This window comes from Acanthochromis polyacanthus, chromosome 10, assembly GCF_021347895.1.
Source record: "Acanthochromis polyacanthus isolate Apoly-LR-REF ecotype Palm Island chromosome 10, KAUST_Apoly_ChrSc, whole genome shotgun sequence".
NCBI classification, from domain to species: Eukaryota; Metazoa; Chordata; class Actinopteri; family Pomacentridae; genus Acanthochromis; species Acanthochromis polyacanthus.
The window spans coordinates 11,530,135-11,547,847 of record NC_067122.1 but is presented as its reverse complement, the minus strand read 5'-3'; the positions used below and the strand labels follow the sequence as shown (position 1 = coordinate 11,547,847).

Here is a 17,713-nt window from a genome sequence, read left to right as displayed (position 1 = left end):
TTGGCTTCTTGTTATGTTGGCGTGTCTCTGCGCTACCCCAGTGGAAATAAAATCAACCGTCTTTCGAACCTAAACACATGAAACAACACCAACAGTGAGCCCCTGTCATCTCAGATTTGATTCTCATTGTGGGTTTCAGTAACTGAAACTTAAACATGACTGATCACTTTACACCGTGTCTGATAGGAGAAACTGAGCAAAAGCAAAAGAACAGTATTTTTGCCTCCTGGCTCTGACGTCACGTGATGCTGATATTGAAGACACTGTTATAAAATGTCCTCCACACACAACTTCAAACGAAATACAATTAAATGATGTGGAGGTCATGTGAAGTCAAGAAATGATCACCACTGAAGAGACAATATGACAAAAAACATTGACATTACATTTAATGTTGCTGTAATGCAACACCGCAGTTTTAAGGGATTTGTAAGCTTCACACAGAAGGATCCTAGGCCAGGACACATCTGTTTATATATTATATGATATCTGTGACATTGATACAGAGAGTAAGAAAAGCCACTTTGTCCTGGGAGACTGTCCAGACGATCAGTGCCACCCACAGTGATCACTCTGTCTCTCATGTACCTTTAGCCAAACACATCAGCAGGAAGAGCAAGTGAGAGTGAATGATTTCAAATTCCTACCATTTATATCAGCTCAGTTCTTGACCAGAGGAATGAAAGTAGCAGACAATCACAGAAATACAAAAAAAATCCACAGTTTTTGAGTGCACTGACCTCTGTGCTTTGATCTAAAGAAGAGAACCCTAACCACCATAAATCTTGATGAGAATCACAAAAGGAATAATATTTGAACCACAGAGTTTGTTGTGAGGTAACACACCACAACTGGCACTACAAACCTGACAACCTAAAGCAACATTCATTAGACTGAAACATTTTGGTTTGTGGCCTTAATAAAGCTCAACATACTGTTAACTGCAAGTTTAAACCTGGTGATTCTAAATGTGGAAGGCCTAAGTAGCAAAAAACCCACAGTTTCCCCTAGTTAACTATCAGTCGAAAATCTGTGTGTTGCAAATCAGTTATCACAACTACATAAACAGAAACATGGGTACAGAAAAAGAGCTACTTTGAAATGCAATTTTAAACAAAAGAACAGCAATAATAAAGTTTGCAGATTATTTTTCCAGGATTTTTGGCTTTTATTTTGATACGGATGCATACCAAGCTACCAAAGCTCCCTGATATAAACTTTTAGAACTTTATGTCCTTCTTTGTACCTCAAACTCAAAGAGGAAAACAAATCAACAGTCATCACTGACAAACAAATGATGCACGGAAACTTTAGCGCCGCTGTGGTTGGGCTTCTCAGTGTGTGACTACAAAGGGGCTTTACTTCCTGTCACACTCTGCTTTAATCTCAGGAAGGTGGTCTTGCACTGTTGTTTTATCTTTTAAATATAAAAGTGTAATACTAAGATATTGTTATGTATAATACTATTTTCAGAGCAACTTATGGAAGAAGTTAGAATATTTAAGACGGATAGACAAACACTCAAACCTGCTTGTATTCATCACGTTTCTGAGGTTTGGTGTTTTCATCGGTAATAGCTGATACATGGGCGGAGATGCTAATCACTCACTTGTCCCATTCTGATCTTTCCAGTATGACGAAGACTTTGTTATTGACTCTTGATTTGACTTGCCAAAGTCTGACCCAGTTTGCATCACTTGGCACAATGACAGCAATCTGTCCAAATGACTCATGAATTAATCAATAAGTATACTTTCAAGTTAAAAGCTACATGAACCATATATATTGGATAATATAAGCTTGAAGATGATGTATGGTTGTAGAAGCCTGTGGTTTAAAAATACAAGAAGGATATTATTTGCATTTAACAAATATAAAGAAGCAATCCAAACTAAAACAATAATTCCAACTTGTTAAAGTAAAATTAAGTTGCTGAAGCCTTTTGCATTCCTTCTTTGACGCCATATCTGGTTAAAGGCCATAGTCACGTCTGTTCTGAGAAAACAGCTTCAGTGGTTGGTCAAAGGGCGGAGAAATGGCTCACCACAACTTTTCTGTGTCAGTGTAGCTGCTGCATGTGGCTCTGCTGTGTCTGTGTGTGTGTCAGTGTTCAGAATCACATTTCACTTTTTCTTTTTAAACACTGATTGATTGTGTCAACAGCACAACATTTTCTGCTTCCATCCACAGCTGTATGAAGTTGTGGTGCTGCTGTCTGCCTATAAGTTCTTGTCATTTCTCACTTTGTGTTCGCGCACAAATAGCAAACACATGGTGTGAAACACGTCAAGGGTAACTACAATCGTTGTCAGTGTCATTTGTTGCAGGCCAAGCCTGCCTCCTTGAAGGAGGTAGGTTGCGGTCTGTGTGTGTGTTAGTGTGTGTGTTGTAAGAGGAAGTACATGCAGTAGTAGGAAGAAAAACAGTAAAGTCGACACATGGCAACGTGTGTGACGTAGCCACAGTGCATAGAATTGTGTCCAAAAACAGGAACACTGAGTCAAATGTGTTCTAGGGAAGCTGAGTGTATAGTCTGATGCAGGATTGGCTAAAAGTACCTTGTCCTCCAGTGCAGAGTTGATCCAGATTCTTATTAAATCTCGTTACCAATAGCTAGCCAAACTAAGCTAAGTGAGCCAGCATCATACCTGAAACTGCCTAACTGTGGTTTGGAAGCCGGCAAAACTGTGTCGGTAACACTGGGGACCTGTCTGGTATGTCAGTCTACTCTGTATGACAATGGCGGTGCAGCTTAGGTTTAGTTTGACCTGAGAAGTAGGTGCAGTCATCCATAAAAGCCCGGTGAAACCCTGCATGCACTGAAAAATGACTTTGATGATGAGGTCGCTATTGTGTAGTCTGACTGCACAGACCAGGAGCAGGATACCATCAGTGTAAAGATTTTCAGTAATGCTATAGCTAATGCAGAAATGGTACAAAAGCTCTTAGAAGAGAAACCATGTACCCTGGCCAGCGCCTACGACAGTGCTCATAGGGATGAGACAGCTAAAAAGGCTGCTATAGTGCAGGAAGGTACGCGCAATACCATAGAGCACAGAGCTAGAGCGATGACAGTGCTTGGAGATACCACTAAGAGCCAACAGGGTAACTGTGAGGCTTGTTAATGCACTATAGAAGAAGGAGGCTAGTCACTGATGTGGTCCAGCCTGCAATGGTGTTGGGAGACGCACACCTGGCAAAGTCTTGGCTGTTTCTGGATGCACTAAACATGTTTCTACTCCCACACCTCCCCACCTGCAGGCCCTGTATGACAAGAACTGCAAACTTACCTTTGGGTGATCACAGCAGGCTGGCTGGGTCACTGCATTCCTGCACTAGTGTTTAAATAAAAACACAAAGAAGCTGGAGGCACAGGCCTACACTGCATGCCTACATACCTGACTGGTATGGTGGATTTTGAGCTGCAGGAGTGGAAGCTTGCTATGGAGGATTTCAACAAGTACAAGACCATCTCTGAGAGATATGCGGTTTGATTTGCATTTTCCATTTGCACAATTGGACCTTTAACCACGATAAAAGAAACATTTCTAATATGTGCAATTCAATTTAATGCAATTAATTAAAAGTTTTATCAGTATTGTTGTTATTATTCTTGAACTTTCTGTCTCCGTCACAAACACTGTTGTCCCCCCCCCCCCCCCCCCCCCCATCCCTTATAACTTCATAAGTAGAGGGAAAAAAACACAAAGACTTTTGGGGTGAAAAATATATTTGAGTTCTACTCTAAATGGCAAATAAATTAACTTTACAACTTTGAGCATAGGTATGATGGGATATATCTCAGTCTCAGTAGCACAACTGCAGCAGTTTAATGTCCAGAGTAATGCAAAGCAAGTGTTTGTGCCCCGGATGTGTCAGTTAATAATAATTCACTGCAGAAACCTTTGAAAGTGCACCAGGCTTATTTCTTACTATGATGTCTTGAAAATTATTGTCAATGTTTTTATAATAATTTATAGAATTCACATCGATGAACAAGTTTGAAGCATTTAGTGCTTGTTTGAGTGTATTTCTACTCTGATAGTGTTCAGTTCTTGTTCTGTCAGTTTGTCTGTTACCCTATTTCCATTGTCGCTGTCTTTTCTACAGAACCTGGAAAACAATTACACAGGAATCAGTGTGGTTTTTAGAATTACAATCTTAAATTTTACTTTCTACTTCCTTTAAAATATGCCAATAAACAATGCAAACATTAGAGAAAATATTCAGTCAGACACAGCAACATACGATGTGCTGCAATGAGCAAGCTTTTACTGTCAGATTAGACAAGTGATGGAGAACAAATGAATTGTGAAGCAAAAAAAAACTGAATCAGTGTAAAGGAAAAGTAATGAAAAAACAAAAAACGGAAAATGGTTAGCTTAAAATAGAGCTTGAGGTTTTTAATTTTATGTGAAATTTATTTATACAGGCGTTATCTTTTTTGTAACAATGTATTTTTTCGTTTAAGGAAAGAGGCAACAAATGTGCACAAACAATTTGATTTAGCAGATTTGTTTTTACATTACCTTCAACGGTGAAGAATGGATATTTGACAGTAATTTACAGAAAGAATGGAATTCGACAAAGTAATGTCTATTCATTAAATATACCAATTACAAAATATGAGAATGCACCTTTGGCGACAATTACTGCGTTAAGCCCGTCAGGGAAGATCTCAATCAGTCTCGCACATCTGGACATTATAATTTCATCCCATCTTTCTTTAAAAAAACTGCTCGAACTTTGTTAGGTTGCATCAGGATTGTGAGTGAATCGCTCTTTTCAAGTTCTGTCAATCTCAGATGGATTGAGGTCTGGACTCAATAATGTTGAAATAATACACAAAATAGCTTAAAAGTTATCCAATAGCAAATATTCTATGATGTTTTCAGAACTGAAACACAAGCCCCAGTGCGGCCGAAGCTTTATTCGGCCACATGGTACGTAAATAAAAAGAGGAATTTTACCAAAAATTCGCAAATTCAGTGAGTTGTTAATTTCTTGCAGAAGTCCTGACATCAGTGTAGATCGTCTCTTCGTGTGATGTTTTGCATTTCTTCTCTCAGCTTTTCTCTTGCTGAAGGTCGGTGCAGAATAAACCAATAAGTCCTCCTTTCTCTGAGGAAAAATATGACGTGTTTTTAACATATGAAACTTGAACTGGGAGGTGGTAATTATATAATGTCGGATTATTTCTAATCTATTCTTTCAACACTGTACCTGTGGTCTTTCCTGATGACCACTGGCTGCTGCAGCATCTGTTTGGAGGGATTTAAGATGAAAGATGGTGTTGGTTAAATTACACAATGAAATCATGCAAAACTCAGACCTAGCTTTAGCAAATATGTTTAGATACACTGCAGTGCGGAAAATCTGTATTACCATTGCGGAAAGTTTTCTTCTTGAGATTATAAATGAGAAAGGCTATAACAATCAGACTTGTAGCCAAAGCAGCAGATACCAGAAAGAGAGCTGTACTGACTGTCTCCAAATCCCACATGTTGGCTACTGAAAAGACACAAAGATACAGTCATAAATACTTTGGTAAGATTACATATTTAGCAGAAATGTTTCATGATATCAATAGACTCAACCAGATTCTAAATTAAAAAAGACAAATATTATTTAAGCAGTATATAAAAAATGTCCTGTAGTTACCTTTGATGTCCAATTTTGTTCCGTTTCCAAATAATATCTGTCCACATGTGGCCACGGCACAGTAATAAGTCCCAGCATCAGAGGAGGTGACGGTTTTAGAGAAGCTGTAGACACATTTCTGAGGAGACTGAGCCTCAGGATTGGTCTCACATTCATCTTGACTGTTTCCATCAGCATAAATGAAACTGGGATGAGATTCATCTGATCCAGCTCTGAACCAGAACACTCTGTGTTGTTGTTCTGGACATGTTTTCTTCTCAGAGTCAGAGAGGACTGAACACTGCAGAGTCACTGGGTCTCCTGGATGTTCTGGATCAGATGGAGGGACTTGAATGATGTCATTGATATCTGGTTCTGGTCCTTGGAAATGTAAAAAAAAAAGCAAAAATTAACAAGTTTGAATCAGTTTATTGAAAAGAAAATTTGCTGAAAATATTGTTTCATAGTCAAACTGAAACAAAAGCAGTTTACTCACCTTTGATTCTCAGGAATGTTGTGTTCACAAATTCCATGTTGAGCTGGTTAACTTTTATACAGTAGTAAAAACCAGAGTCACTTAGCTGAGTTTCATGAATTTGCAGAATAAAAGCTCCAGGCCCTTGTTTTGTTGTAATGTAAGGAGTCTTATTAACACCATCATAATCAAAAGTATGTGTTCCTCCCACGAATTCAGGATATTTTCCAGAAACAAGTCTGATCCAGTACAAGGTTTCCTTGTGAGAAGATCTCTGGCGAGTACACGTGAGAGTCACATTTTGTCCGACACCAACAGTCTCTGTGACAAAGTTATGATCATCGATGCTGTCTGAAAAAGCAAAGAAGAAAAAGAAAGAAAACGACTCATTAATGACAACAGACACATTCACATATGTAAAATCATGTACACATAACAGAGATTGATTTGTGCAGTAAATGTGACCCTTCTAAATATACTTACGCCCCATTCTGAGCATCAGCAGGAAACAAAACAGGGCCAGCATTTTCTGATGAATCCACGAGTGACTGCACCTGATTGAAGCAGACGATAAGATGACATGCCTAAATGTAATGGCATCAAGTGGGAGGTAACAATTTCAGAGCGATCTGATTGGTTTCTGGTCTTGTTGGCTTTTCAGTGTATTGCCACAATGGAAATAATACCAAACACCTTTCTAACTGAAACACATCAAACAACACCAACAGCAACAGCAGCTTTTGTTTCATGTTTTTCGAATAGAAGAAATAAAAGAAATCAACTAAAGTAAAACCTAGCGCTGTTGTTCACAACATTTCATTTGTGTTTCCACAAAAGAAACTAACTAATATGGTCAAACATAGATCATACATCTATTTTCCAGCCTGATACATTATTGTATTTTGTACTGTATGAACACAACACAGCACATTTTTGTATTTTTGACATCATTAGTGTTTTGTTTTCGCAGTATTTATGACGGTTCCCTCCACCTTCAGCCAACCAGTCGCATCACCACACCTGGAGGAGATAAATCCTACAACCAAACTCTCAGTTGAGGTGGCTAGGATTTAGTGTGTCCAGTTCGTCTTGGTGCCTCTTTGTTTTTTGTATGTTCCATAGATTCCATAGCCACTAAAGGTGCACGTCCACTAGATACGTTTTTCCCGTATATAAACGTGCCGTATCTGCAAGTGGCATGCATGGTGGGCAGTCACTAACAGACCACCATGTGTCACATTTACTTTCAATGTGGATACACAGAAGTGACATTTTCCCAAGTGTGACTCCCAAAATTTACCCCACAGAGAGGCCACATGTTTCAGACCATTCTGAGTCATTTGGTATCATTTTTTTCTGTATCTCGGGAACTGAAGGGCACAGAGACTCAGGACCAAGACTGGCGTATTCAGCATGGCCAAATTATGTGAACGGATCACACGACCAAATGTCTGGGATGTTCAGTTTGGGAGATATTTGCCAACATTTTTGCCCATTCACTTTCAATGAGGATACGCAGATTTTCCTAAGTGTGACTCCCAAAATTTACCCTACAGAGAAGGGTAAATTTAGGCTTCGGAGCATGTTTCAGACCACTCTGAGTTATTTGTTATACATCTGACATTCCCTATAAAAACTGAAACATTTGATCAGCATTTCCTTGTCTAGAATACCATGTACAAGTGTCTTTTAAAACTGACATATCCAGTGTGAAGGTCCTGTAATAAATCTGCTGTTTTTGAACCCATAGATTGATGTACGTGACACTTCAGGAAATGTATTACCAGGAATGACCAGGTTCCATTACTTTATGTATGTGTGAGAATCAATTTGAGAAATGAATGAACTTCCTGAAAAACAAAATTGTGGCTCTCACACTTCCATGGATGAAATTGGATGAGGTTTGAGCCACAAGACAAAAAACACCTGCAAAATGATTTTGATTTCAAACTCTTCTTCTGGATTCAGATTCAGATTTTCTGAATGTCATGCTGTCTAGGGAAACTATTATTCAGTGCTTTTTCTACATGTAACCTTCTCCCTTTATTATTTTCCCATTTGACTGGATTTGATCCAAATAAATTATTTGATCTCAATGTCATTATTTAATAAAAATGAAAAAGGTTGACAAATGAGTTAACAGTTCAGTGTTTTTACTGACTAAATATTCCTTTTTGACAAGTTATTGTAACCACTAGTCTGTAAACTGAAATGCAACACACTGTATTCATGAATGTACAGGCCTCATAAAGAATAGTACAATGTCTGCAGCACTCAGTTTAATAAAGAATTTACATGATGTCTGATTTGTGTGAATTTATAAGAAAAATGTATCACCCTATCACCACAATAAGTCATAAAGATAAAGGCACCACCTTAAATATTGTGTGGAACAACCAGTCCAGAAGCTCCACATCATCAGTGATGCCCCGCCCACTCTGCTGTCAGTCACTTCAGCAGGAAGATCACAGCAGACAGAGTTGGGCAGGTGGTTGTGGTCTCAGCCTCAATCCTCTACACGGCTTCATCTCTGTTCATGCGGCTGGATAGAAAGAGAAGCAGAGCACCACCTACAATATCACAGAAACACATTCACACTGAAGAGATCAAAAGTTTCTCACTCAGCAGCTCACGTACTGATATGAGACAGAACTCATGTGATTCTGTCAGAAATTAAAACAAACCAGTGGAGACCTGAACTGAAGACCTAACTGACAGGTAGCATGGTAGGCAACATGAGAGCTTTGCCACGAAAATTCAATAAATTAGATGCTTTTGGTTGCAGTTAAAGGATAAAATTACTAAGCTGACTAACATTCAGAAATCCTGTGTGCTGCAGCTTCACTACAACAGTGACAGAACACACGACAGTATACTGCAGTTCAGGCAAACAGCAACAACTCTGGCCTTTAAAAATACCAAGGTGGAGTAGAGGTTTCTGGAACAACTTTCACCAACTTGCAAAAAGTAGAGAAGATGTTAAAACTCCAGCAACATTTATCAAACTGGAACATTTTGTTTGCGACTTTTATCAAAGTTCAGCATACTGTTGACCACAAGGTAAAACATGCTGGTCTGACTATGATGTTTCTAACACAAAGCTCTTCAGCAGCAAAAAACCACAACATCCATGGTTCACCTTCAGCTGTGGACCTGCATCACATGTCACACCTCTCGCTATAACCCCATGTTGTCTGTTCACTGTCCAAAAAGGCAAACTATGAAAAAAATATCTAAAAAAAACAGTTGTTAATAGTTCAAATGGAAATGGAGTTTTGACCATAAAGATCATCCTACAGTCAAAACAGTTAGTTGTCTAAATCAGTGATTTATGACACAAAGCTGCATCCAATCAGAAATGCAGTTCTACAAACAGGAGGGTGGAAACAACAACATAAAATATGACTTAAAACAAATGCCAACATAAAAAGTTGCTTTTACATCGCATTTCTTATATTTTATGGCTTCTCTTTGTGTGCACAGCACTGTTCACACCTGAAACACAGACACACAAACACACAAATTCAGTCACCACTGACAAATGATGCATGGAAACTTTAGCACTGCTGTGGTTGGTCTTCTAAAGGTGTGAATACAAAGGGGCTGTTCTTCCTGTTTCACTCGGCTTTAATGTCAGGAAGCTGGCCTTGCACTCTTGCATATCTACTTATGTCAAAAGTGCAATTTTATGAATTTACATCTGAAAAAATGTTGTTATAATTATTGTAAAATCATAATTTACAGGAGAAGCTAAAAGCTATAAGAGAGATGGACACAAACCTGCTCAGTCAAGCTGTTCTGAACGTTTTTTTTTTTTTTTTAATCACACTTGTCTTTGGGTTTGAGGTTTTTCATGGGAATTGGCTGAATGTTGAGAGAAGGTGCAAATAAGGTTTGAAATATAATAGTTGATTTGACAGCCTCCAAATTAAGGGTTAATAAATATGCATTAATAAGTATGTATTCAAATTAAAACAAAATGAAATATATACTGTTAGCTTACAGAGGCATGTGGTTGTTGATGCTTGTGGTTTAAAAACACAAGAAAGATACAGTTTGTGTTTTATATAAGAAAAAAGTAGAAAAAACAAATTTAATTTTGTAAAGCTAAAACTACATGGCTGAAGCCTTTTGTAGCTCTTCTCTCACTTCATATCCTGTTATAAACAGCTTCAGTTGTTGGTCAAAGGGCGGAGAAATGGTTCACCACAGCTTTTCTCTGTCAGTGTAGCTGCTGCATGTGGCTCAGCTTGTTATTCTCATGACAGATATGCAGAAGGCCTTTACAACGTGCTGTGAGACCAGGAAGATCAAAGGTCTTTTCATTTCAGGAACCATCTTTTCTGAAATAAAAAGAATTTCTTGACAGAAATTCAAGATTTTTCCCCTACATGTAGACATGTCCATATGGTGTTTCTTTTCTTTAAAGCTACAACACATATTATAAAGGAAACAATCTTTGAAAGTCATTCCATACCATCTCAAAAACATGGATTCAGACAATCAGGGTTTCACAGACAGACATGAGTTTTCAGGGGTTTAATCAATGTCCAGAATTTTAATTAAGACAGATTAATGATGTTTGAAACAAAATACTTCTTACACATTTCTACTAGGCACACTTTTGTCTCCAGTTGTGGCTGGTTGTGGTAGACAAACACATTGAAGTTCACGAGTTAACCTATCACATGTCTGTCCTTATCTCTCTGTCACTTTGCTTTTTTCACAGCAGACATTCAGCTTCACAAAACATTAGTGTAACTCGTAACACTGAGCAGCAGCTTGACTCTGACTTCCCTCTGAATGTTCAAGCTCCTCGCTTTACCTCTTAGGCTGAGCCCAGTCATCCTACAGAGAAAACTCATGTCAGCTGTTTGTAACCGAGATCTTGTTCTTTTGGCTACAACCCAGAGCTAATGACCACAGATGAGAACTTCACCAAGTGTCTCAGTTCCCTCTTTACCTTAAATCTGGTATAATGTCTGCATTCCTGCTGATGGTACACTAAGTTATCTGCTCCGATTTCCTATCACACACAAAGAAGATCCCAAGATATTTAAACCTCTTCACGTGGGGCAGCAGCTACCCCCAAACCCAGAGGGAGCAGTCCACCATTTTCCAAGAGAGAACCATAGTCTCAGACTTCAATGTACTGACTGGCATCCCAGCCACGTTACATTCTACTGCAAACCACATGCTCAAAGTGACAGTCTGAAGAAGCCAACAGTAGTATGTCATCTGCAAATAGTAGAGATGAGACCTTGAGTTCTCAAAACTGGACACCCTCCTCACCCTGGCTGCACCTTGAGTTCCTGTCCATGCATATCACAAACAAGATTGGAGACAAGGGGCGCCTTTGGAAGAATCCAACACCAACAGGAAACGTGTTAAGGTACGTGTTCACCGGATCTGTCAATTTGTCACATCCCATTCATTGTCTATGTGAAACGGACCGTGCTGCGATTTTTGGATGCGGTGCATTTGCATGTGGGAAAAATAGATCCAATGGACACGTACCATTAGACTTTGTGCGTAGAATGCAAACATAGCTCTCACTTTGGTTGTATGAATTTCTGAATGGTTCCTAACAATGGCCCTGTTACCCCACACTCCCACAATGTCCTCCACAGGGTCCCCTAAAGGACACAGTTTTAAGCCTTTTCCAAAATCCACAAAAGACATGAGGATTGGCTGGTCAAACTCCCATGACCCTCTTAGCAGTTCTGCAGGGGTAAAGAGCAGGTCTACTGCTCCATGGTCAGGACATAATCCACATTGGTCCAAATGAATCTGAGGTTCAACAATCAGTTAGAGCTTTCCCAGCTCCTTGGAGTAAACTTCCCTCGGGAAGCCGAGTAGTATGATACCCTGATAATCGATACACACCCTCCGGCCTACCTTTTTCAAATTGGGAATCACTGCCCCAGTCTGCCACTCCACAGGCACTGTCCCCGATGACCACTGGACCCAGTAGAGATGTGTCTGCCAAGACAGTCCAACAATGTCCATAGCAGTGAATTTTGTGCACACTTGCTGCCTGACCATAGAGGAGTTTTTTTTTTTACCATCTCAGCGACCTTGAACCCATATATTGGTGAAGGTTCCCCTAAGCCTTCAGGCTTTGTCTCATCAGCAGAGGACGTGTTCGAAGGAGCTCTTTCAACTCCCCGACAAGGGGTTTTCCCACATGGCTGTACATCCTTCACATTGTTGTCCACCAGCAGGCCACAACAGGCACTTGTAATCTTCTGTCCAGAGTTCAGTGGGTTTTGCTGAACCTCCCACCCTAGCTAAGGTTCCCTCCCCACCAGTGATGTGATGCTTCATGTCCCTCCAACCGGTCAACACCACCAGGGGGAGGCATTTCTAGATGTGTTCGTGCTCCTGTCCACGTCCATTGGACGGCAGCCCTATGTTGCTCTTCCAGGCTGTACTTAAATGAGCCCCACAGGGCAAATCTCAGCCACTAACCTCATGGGCTCTGGCTCCAGGAGGGGGCCCAAGTCTCCCTTTTACAGGTGATGTGGTGCCTTTCCTTTTATTTGATGTCACAGGGGTTTGACGAATCGCTCATTGTCTGGTCCTTATCCCAGGTTCAGTGTGGCTCCTAGGATCACAAGGACACTCAAACTCCTCCACCATGATGAGGTAGTGATTCTTTGAGGGGCAATTCATCACTTATTTTCTCAATAATTGTGTGTATTGGAAAAAAAAATGTAAAGCTGTATCTCAATGACAAAGTACACATTTATGAATGATTTTCCTCTCTGTGTCTAACAATCAGTCTTACTTTGAATTCTCCACAACTCATGACTTTTGTTGTGGGTTTGATGGCATTTGCTCTCATTTGCTTTGCAACATCTTCCTCAAATCTGCAGGTAAATACAGCTCAACTAGTTGCAAGTCCGCTTTGCATACTACAAAACCCTGTTCACATATGACTAGTACGACTAAGGACATATAGTAGCTTTTATGAATTGTGAAAGTTGTTTGTGATTTTAATTCCATGTGAACTGACATGTCTGTAACTGGTCTTACACTACACAAATGAGATAATGTGTCACAGCATGTAGACTCACTTAGAGCTCCAAATCATTACAAATCAAAAAGCTTGAAGAATAGTTAGATGGATGTCAGTCATTGTAGCACATGGTAAGAAAACACTTTGCTGTCTTCCAGCACGCCAACCCGTTATCATGTGACAGCTGACCGATATATCTGAAGATATTGCCAGTAAATTCAAGCAAAACACAGATTTCTCATTTCTCCTGTCAATGTGCTGCATGAATTGTAGACATGGGAGGTCATTTGTAAATCAGAAGGTCTTTAGCTAATAGTATTCCAGTGCAAGTCGGGCTTAAGTGTTGATTTGGAAATCTCAACTGCCGCAAATACTGTCTTTGAAATAACTTTTTTTGTTAAACATTTTGACAATCATTTTGAGTATCATACACATAACGATAACAAGAAAACACTCGTTATATATTTTATTAGAGTAATATTGTCTGTATCTCCAAACAAGATTTACAGATGATGATATAAGAAACTTATTTCCAGAAACACACCATGGTAAATACCTTCTCCTGATACTGATACACAACATAGTAACTGTTGGCAGTAATAACATGAAGATTTCTTTAGACTTTAATGGAGAGTTGTGATGAAGAATGACAACAAATGTGGGGAAAAAAGCTGAGAAATCATAGTGAGAACTTTGCTGTTGACAGCATTTGTGCACGCTCTTTGTGCCTTAAACACTTGATGCTCCAATAAAAACCTGAGTTCTGTCATTTACATTAAAAACAAGTATCTGCATTCACCTTCCAGAATGAGAAACAGCACAGTTTATACATATCTGCTTGAAAAAAAAAACATATTACGTTGCCTTTAAAAAATACTTTTTAAAGCCCTTCAGCAGTAAACAAACAACACTACATTACTAAATACAAACAGCTGCCAAACATCTGTTAACTCACTAATCCAGTCCAAAAGCCTTGACAGCAGTGTAGATCCTCTCTCTCTCTGCTGCTTTGGCCTCCTTTATTGCACCACTGTCAGTCTTTACCACAGTAAAGGTAACAGCAGAATAAATCCATGTGTCTAAATCCTTCTGTAAAAGTAGATGAATGAAAAACATGAGCAATGTCAACACATTAATGTAAAAAATATGAGCTGACAGGTGGTAACTATATAATGTAGGGTTATTTCTAATCTATTCTTTCAATACTGTACCTGTGGTCTTTCCTGATGACCACTGGCTGCTGCAGAATCTGTTTGCAGGGATTTATGATTCAAAATGGTGTTAGTTAAATTACACAATTAAATAATGCAAAACTCAGAGCGACCTTTGGCAAAATATTTTAGACACACTGAAGTGCGGGAAACTTGCATTACCATTGTGGAAAGTTTTCTTCTTGAGATTATAAATGAGAAAGGCTATAACAATCAGACTTGTAGCCAAAGCAGCAGATACCAGAAAGAGAGCTGTATTGGCTGTCTCCAAATCCCACATGTTGGCTACTGAAAAGACACAAAGATACAGTCATAAATATTTTGGTGAGATTACATATTTAGCAGAAATGTTTCATGATATCAATAGACTCAACCAGATTCTAAATTAAAAAAGACAAATATTATTTAAGCAGTATACAAAAATTGTCCTGTAGTTACCTTTGATGTCCAATTTTGTTCCGTTTCCAAATAATATCTGTCCACATGTGGCCACAGCACAGTAATAAGTCCCAGCATCAGAGGAGGTGACGGTTTTAGAGAAGCTGTAGACACATTTCTGAGGAGACTGAGCCTCAGGATTGGTCTCACATTCATCTTGACTGTTTCCATCAGCATACATGAAACTGGGATGAGATTCATCTGATCCAGCTCTGAACCAGAACACTCTGTGTTGTTGCTCTGGACACGTTTTCTTCTCAGAGTCAGAGAGGACTGAACACTGCAGAGTCACTGGGTCTCCTGGATGTTCTGGATCAGATGGAGGGACTTGAATGATGTCATTGATATCTGGTTCTGGTCCTTGGAAATGTAAAAAAAAGCAAAAATTAACAAGTTTGAATCAGTTTATTGAGAAGAAATTTGCTGAAAATATGGTTTCATAGTCAAACTGAAACAAAAGCAGTATACTTACCTTTGATTCTCAGGAATGTTGTGTTCACAAATTCCATGTTGAGCTGGTTAACTTTTATACAGTAGTAAAAACCAGAGTCACTTAGCTGAGTTTCATGAATTTGCAGAATGAAAGCTCCAGGCCCTTGTTTTGTTGTAATGTAAGGAGTCTTATTAACACCATCATAATCAAAAGTATGTGTTCCTCCCATGAATTCAGGATATTTTCCAGAAACAAGTCTGATCCAGTACAAGGTTTCCTTGTGAGAAGATCTCTGGCGAGTACATGTGAGAGTCACATTTTGTCCGACACCAACAGTCTCTGTGACAAAGTTATGATCATCGATGCTGTCTGAAAAAGCAAAGAAAGAAAAAGAAAGAAAACGACTCATTAATGACAACAGACACAATCATATATGTAAACTCATGTACACATAACAGAGATTGACTTGTGCAGTTAGTGTGACCTCTCTAAATATACTTACGCCCCATTCTGAGCATCAGCAGGAAACAAAACAGGGCCAGCATTTTCTGATGAATCCACGAGTGACTGCATCTGATTGAAGCAGACGATAAGATGACATGCCTAAATGTAATGGCATCAAGTGGGAGGTAACAATTTCAGAGCGATCTGATTGGTTTCTCATCTTGTTGGCTTTTCAGTGTATTACCACAGTGGAAATAATACCAAACACCTTTCGAACTGAAACACATGAAACAACACCAACAGCAACAACAGCTTTTGTTTCATGTATTTAGAACAGAAAAAAAATCAACTAAAGTAAAATTTAACGCTCTTATTTACAACAGTCGTAAACACAGTAGAATCATGAAACCTGGACCTACCCCCCATTTGTCCACAAGGCCTTTCCAATGAGCCTGCCCACGAGTCTGTATGACTTCAGGAATTGGGTGTTACCTTGGAATATAATTTTTTTTCTGTATCTCGGAAACGGAAGGTCATAGAGACTCGGGAGCAAGACTGGCATGTTCAGCGTGGCGAAATTATGTCGACGGATCACGCTATTGTCACGCAACCAGGCTGAACTCGGGCAGAGAACCACACTACCGAGACCAAAACACACTTAAGAAGGTGATTTATTGGAGAGGAGGGAGGGAGACCGGGTGGTCTGAGTTCCAGCCGGGGATCGGCGGCGAAGGCTCTGGGAGGGAAAGCAGAGTGTGACGCAGGGGGAAGAGAGATCCCTGGCGGCTGGGGAGGGAACGTAGCGTGGGTAAGGGAGCTGAACGTGGGCACGACAGGCTGGAGTTGGTTGGGGTGGCGTGGGTGGTCCGGAGGGAGTGATGTGGTCCAAGGGGAGCCGGAGAGGAACGGTAGGCAAGAGTCCAAGCAGCAGGATTCTGGAGACAACAGAAAAACAAGGTTAGGCTTGGTTTCAAAAGACAACAGATGAGTAGCTAGAAGGAGACTGACAGTATGAGTCGAGTCTAACGATCTGGCAGGGTGTTGCAGGAGAGACCGGTCCTTTATTGTCAGAGAGGTGATTAGCCAGATAATTGTCAGCTGCTTGGATTCTGGTGGAGGCGACTGATTGGAGACCAGTTTCAGCTGCCTGTTGTTCAGCTCTGCAGTCAGGGAGAAAAAGCGGAGTGATTACTAAGGATTGTCAGGCGAGGATCAGTGTGAGGGGAGGGCCCTGACAGCTATCAAACGTCAAAGGATGTTCAGTTTGGAAAATATTTGCAAACATTTCTGCCCAGTCATTTTCAATGTAAATACACAGAAGTGTGACTCCCAAAATTTACCCCACAGAGAGGGCATAGGAGCATGTTTCAGACCATTCTGAGTCATTTTGGATAGATTTTTGGTGACAATTTTGAGTCCCATGCTATGAGTTAGTGTAGGACTAGGGCTACGGGTAGGGTTAGGGTTGGAGTTTGGGAAACCTGGACGTACCGCCTCATTTGTCCACACGGCCTTTTCAATGAGCCTGCTTACGTGTCTGTATGATGTCAGGAAATGGGTGTGACCTTAGAAATTTTTATTATTTTTTCTGTATCTCAGGAACAGAAGGTCATAGAGACTGAGAACCAAGACTGGCATGTTCAGCATGGCCAAATTATGTCAAAAGTTCACACTAGCAAATGTCCAGGGTGTTCAGTTTGGGAGATATTTGCCAACATTTTTGTCCACTCACTTTCAATGTAAATACACAGAAGTGACATTTTCCTATGTGAGACTCCCAAAATTTACCCTACAGAGAGGGCTTAGGAACATGTTTCAGACCATTCTGAGTTATTTGGGATACATCTGACATTCCCCACAATAACGGAAACATTTGATCAGGATTTCCTTGACCTGAATACCATGTACAAGTGCCTTTTAAAACTGACATATCCAGTGTGAAGGTCCTGTAATAAATCTGCTGTTCTTGAACCCATAGATTGATGTATGTGACACTGCAGGAAATGTATTACCAGGAATGCCCAGGCCGCATTACCGTTTATGGATGTATA

General features: G+C 39.9%; 2 protein-coding genes across 2 annotated transcripts in view; both read right to left on the bottom strand.

Moving 5' to 3' along the window:
• The window catches only part of LOC127535821 (uncharacterized), a 133,967-nt gene that overhangs the window by 66,502 nt on the left and 49,752 nt on the right, over window positions 1–17,713 (bottom strand). The gene's annotated exons all lie outside the window — the stretch shown is intronic.
• Window positions 13,626–15,781, bottom strand: LOC127535764 (uncharacterized). Its single transcript, XM_051954461.1, has 5 exons — window positions 15,721–15,781; window positions 15,258–15,587; window positions 14,786–15,145; window positions 14,348–14,635; window positions 13,626–14,225 (listed from the first exon to the last, which is right to left on the bottom strand). Exons 1-4 carry the CDS (start codon window positions 15,761–15,763, stop codon window positions 14,451–14,453), a joined length of 918 nt encoding a protein of 305 aa, XP_051810421.1. The 5' UTR covers window positions 15,764–15,781; the 3' UTR covers window positions 13,626–14,225; window positions 14,348–14,450.

Coding starts and splice junctions, on each gene's coding strand:
- LOC127535764 (XM_051954461.1), bottom strand. CDS start 15,763: ATGCTGGCCCTGTTTTGTTTCCTGCTGATGCTCAGAATGGGGC. Junction 15,588..15,720: donor GCTGATGCTCAGAATGGGGC/GTAAGTATATTT, acceptor TTGCTTTTTCAG/ACAGCATCGATGATCATAAC. Junction 14,636..14,785: donor AACAAAATTGGACATCAAAG/GTAACTACAGGA, acceptor GTGTCTTTTCAG/TAGCCAACATGTGGGATTTG.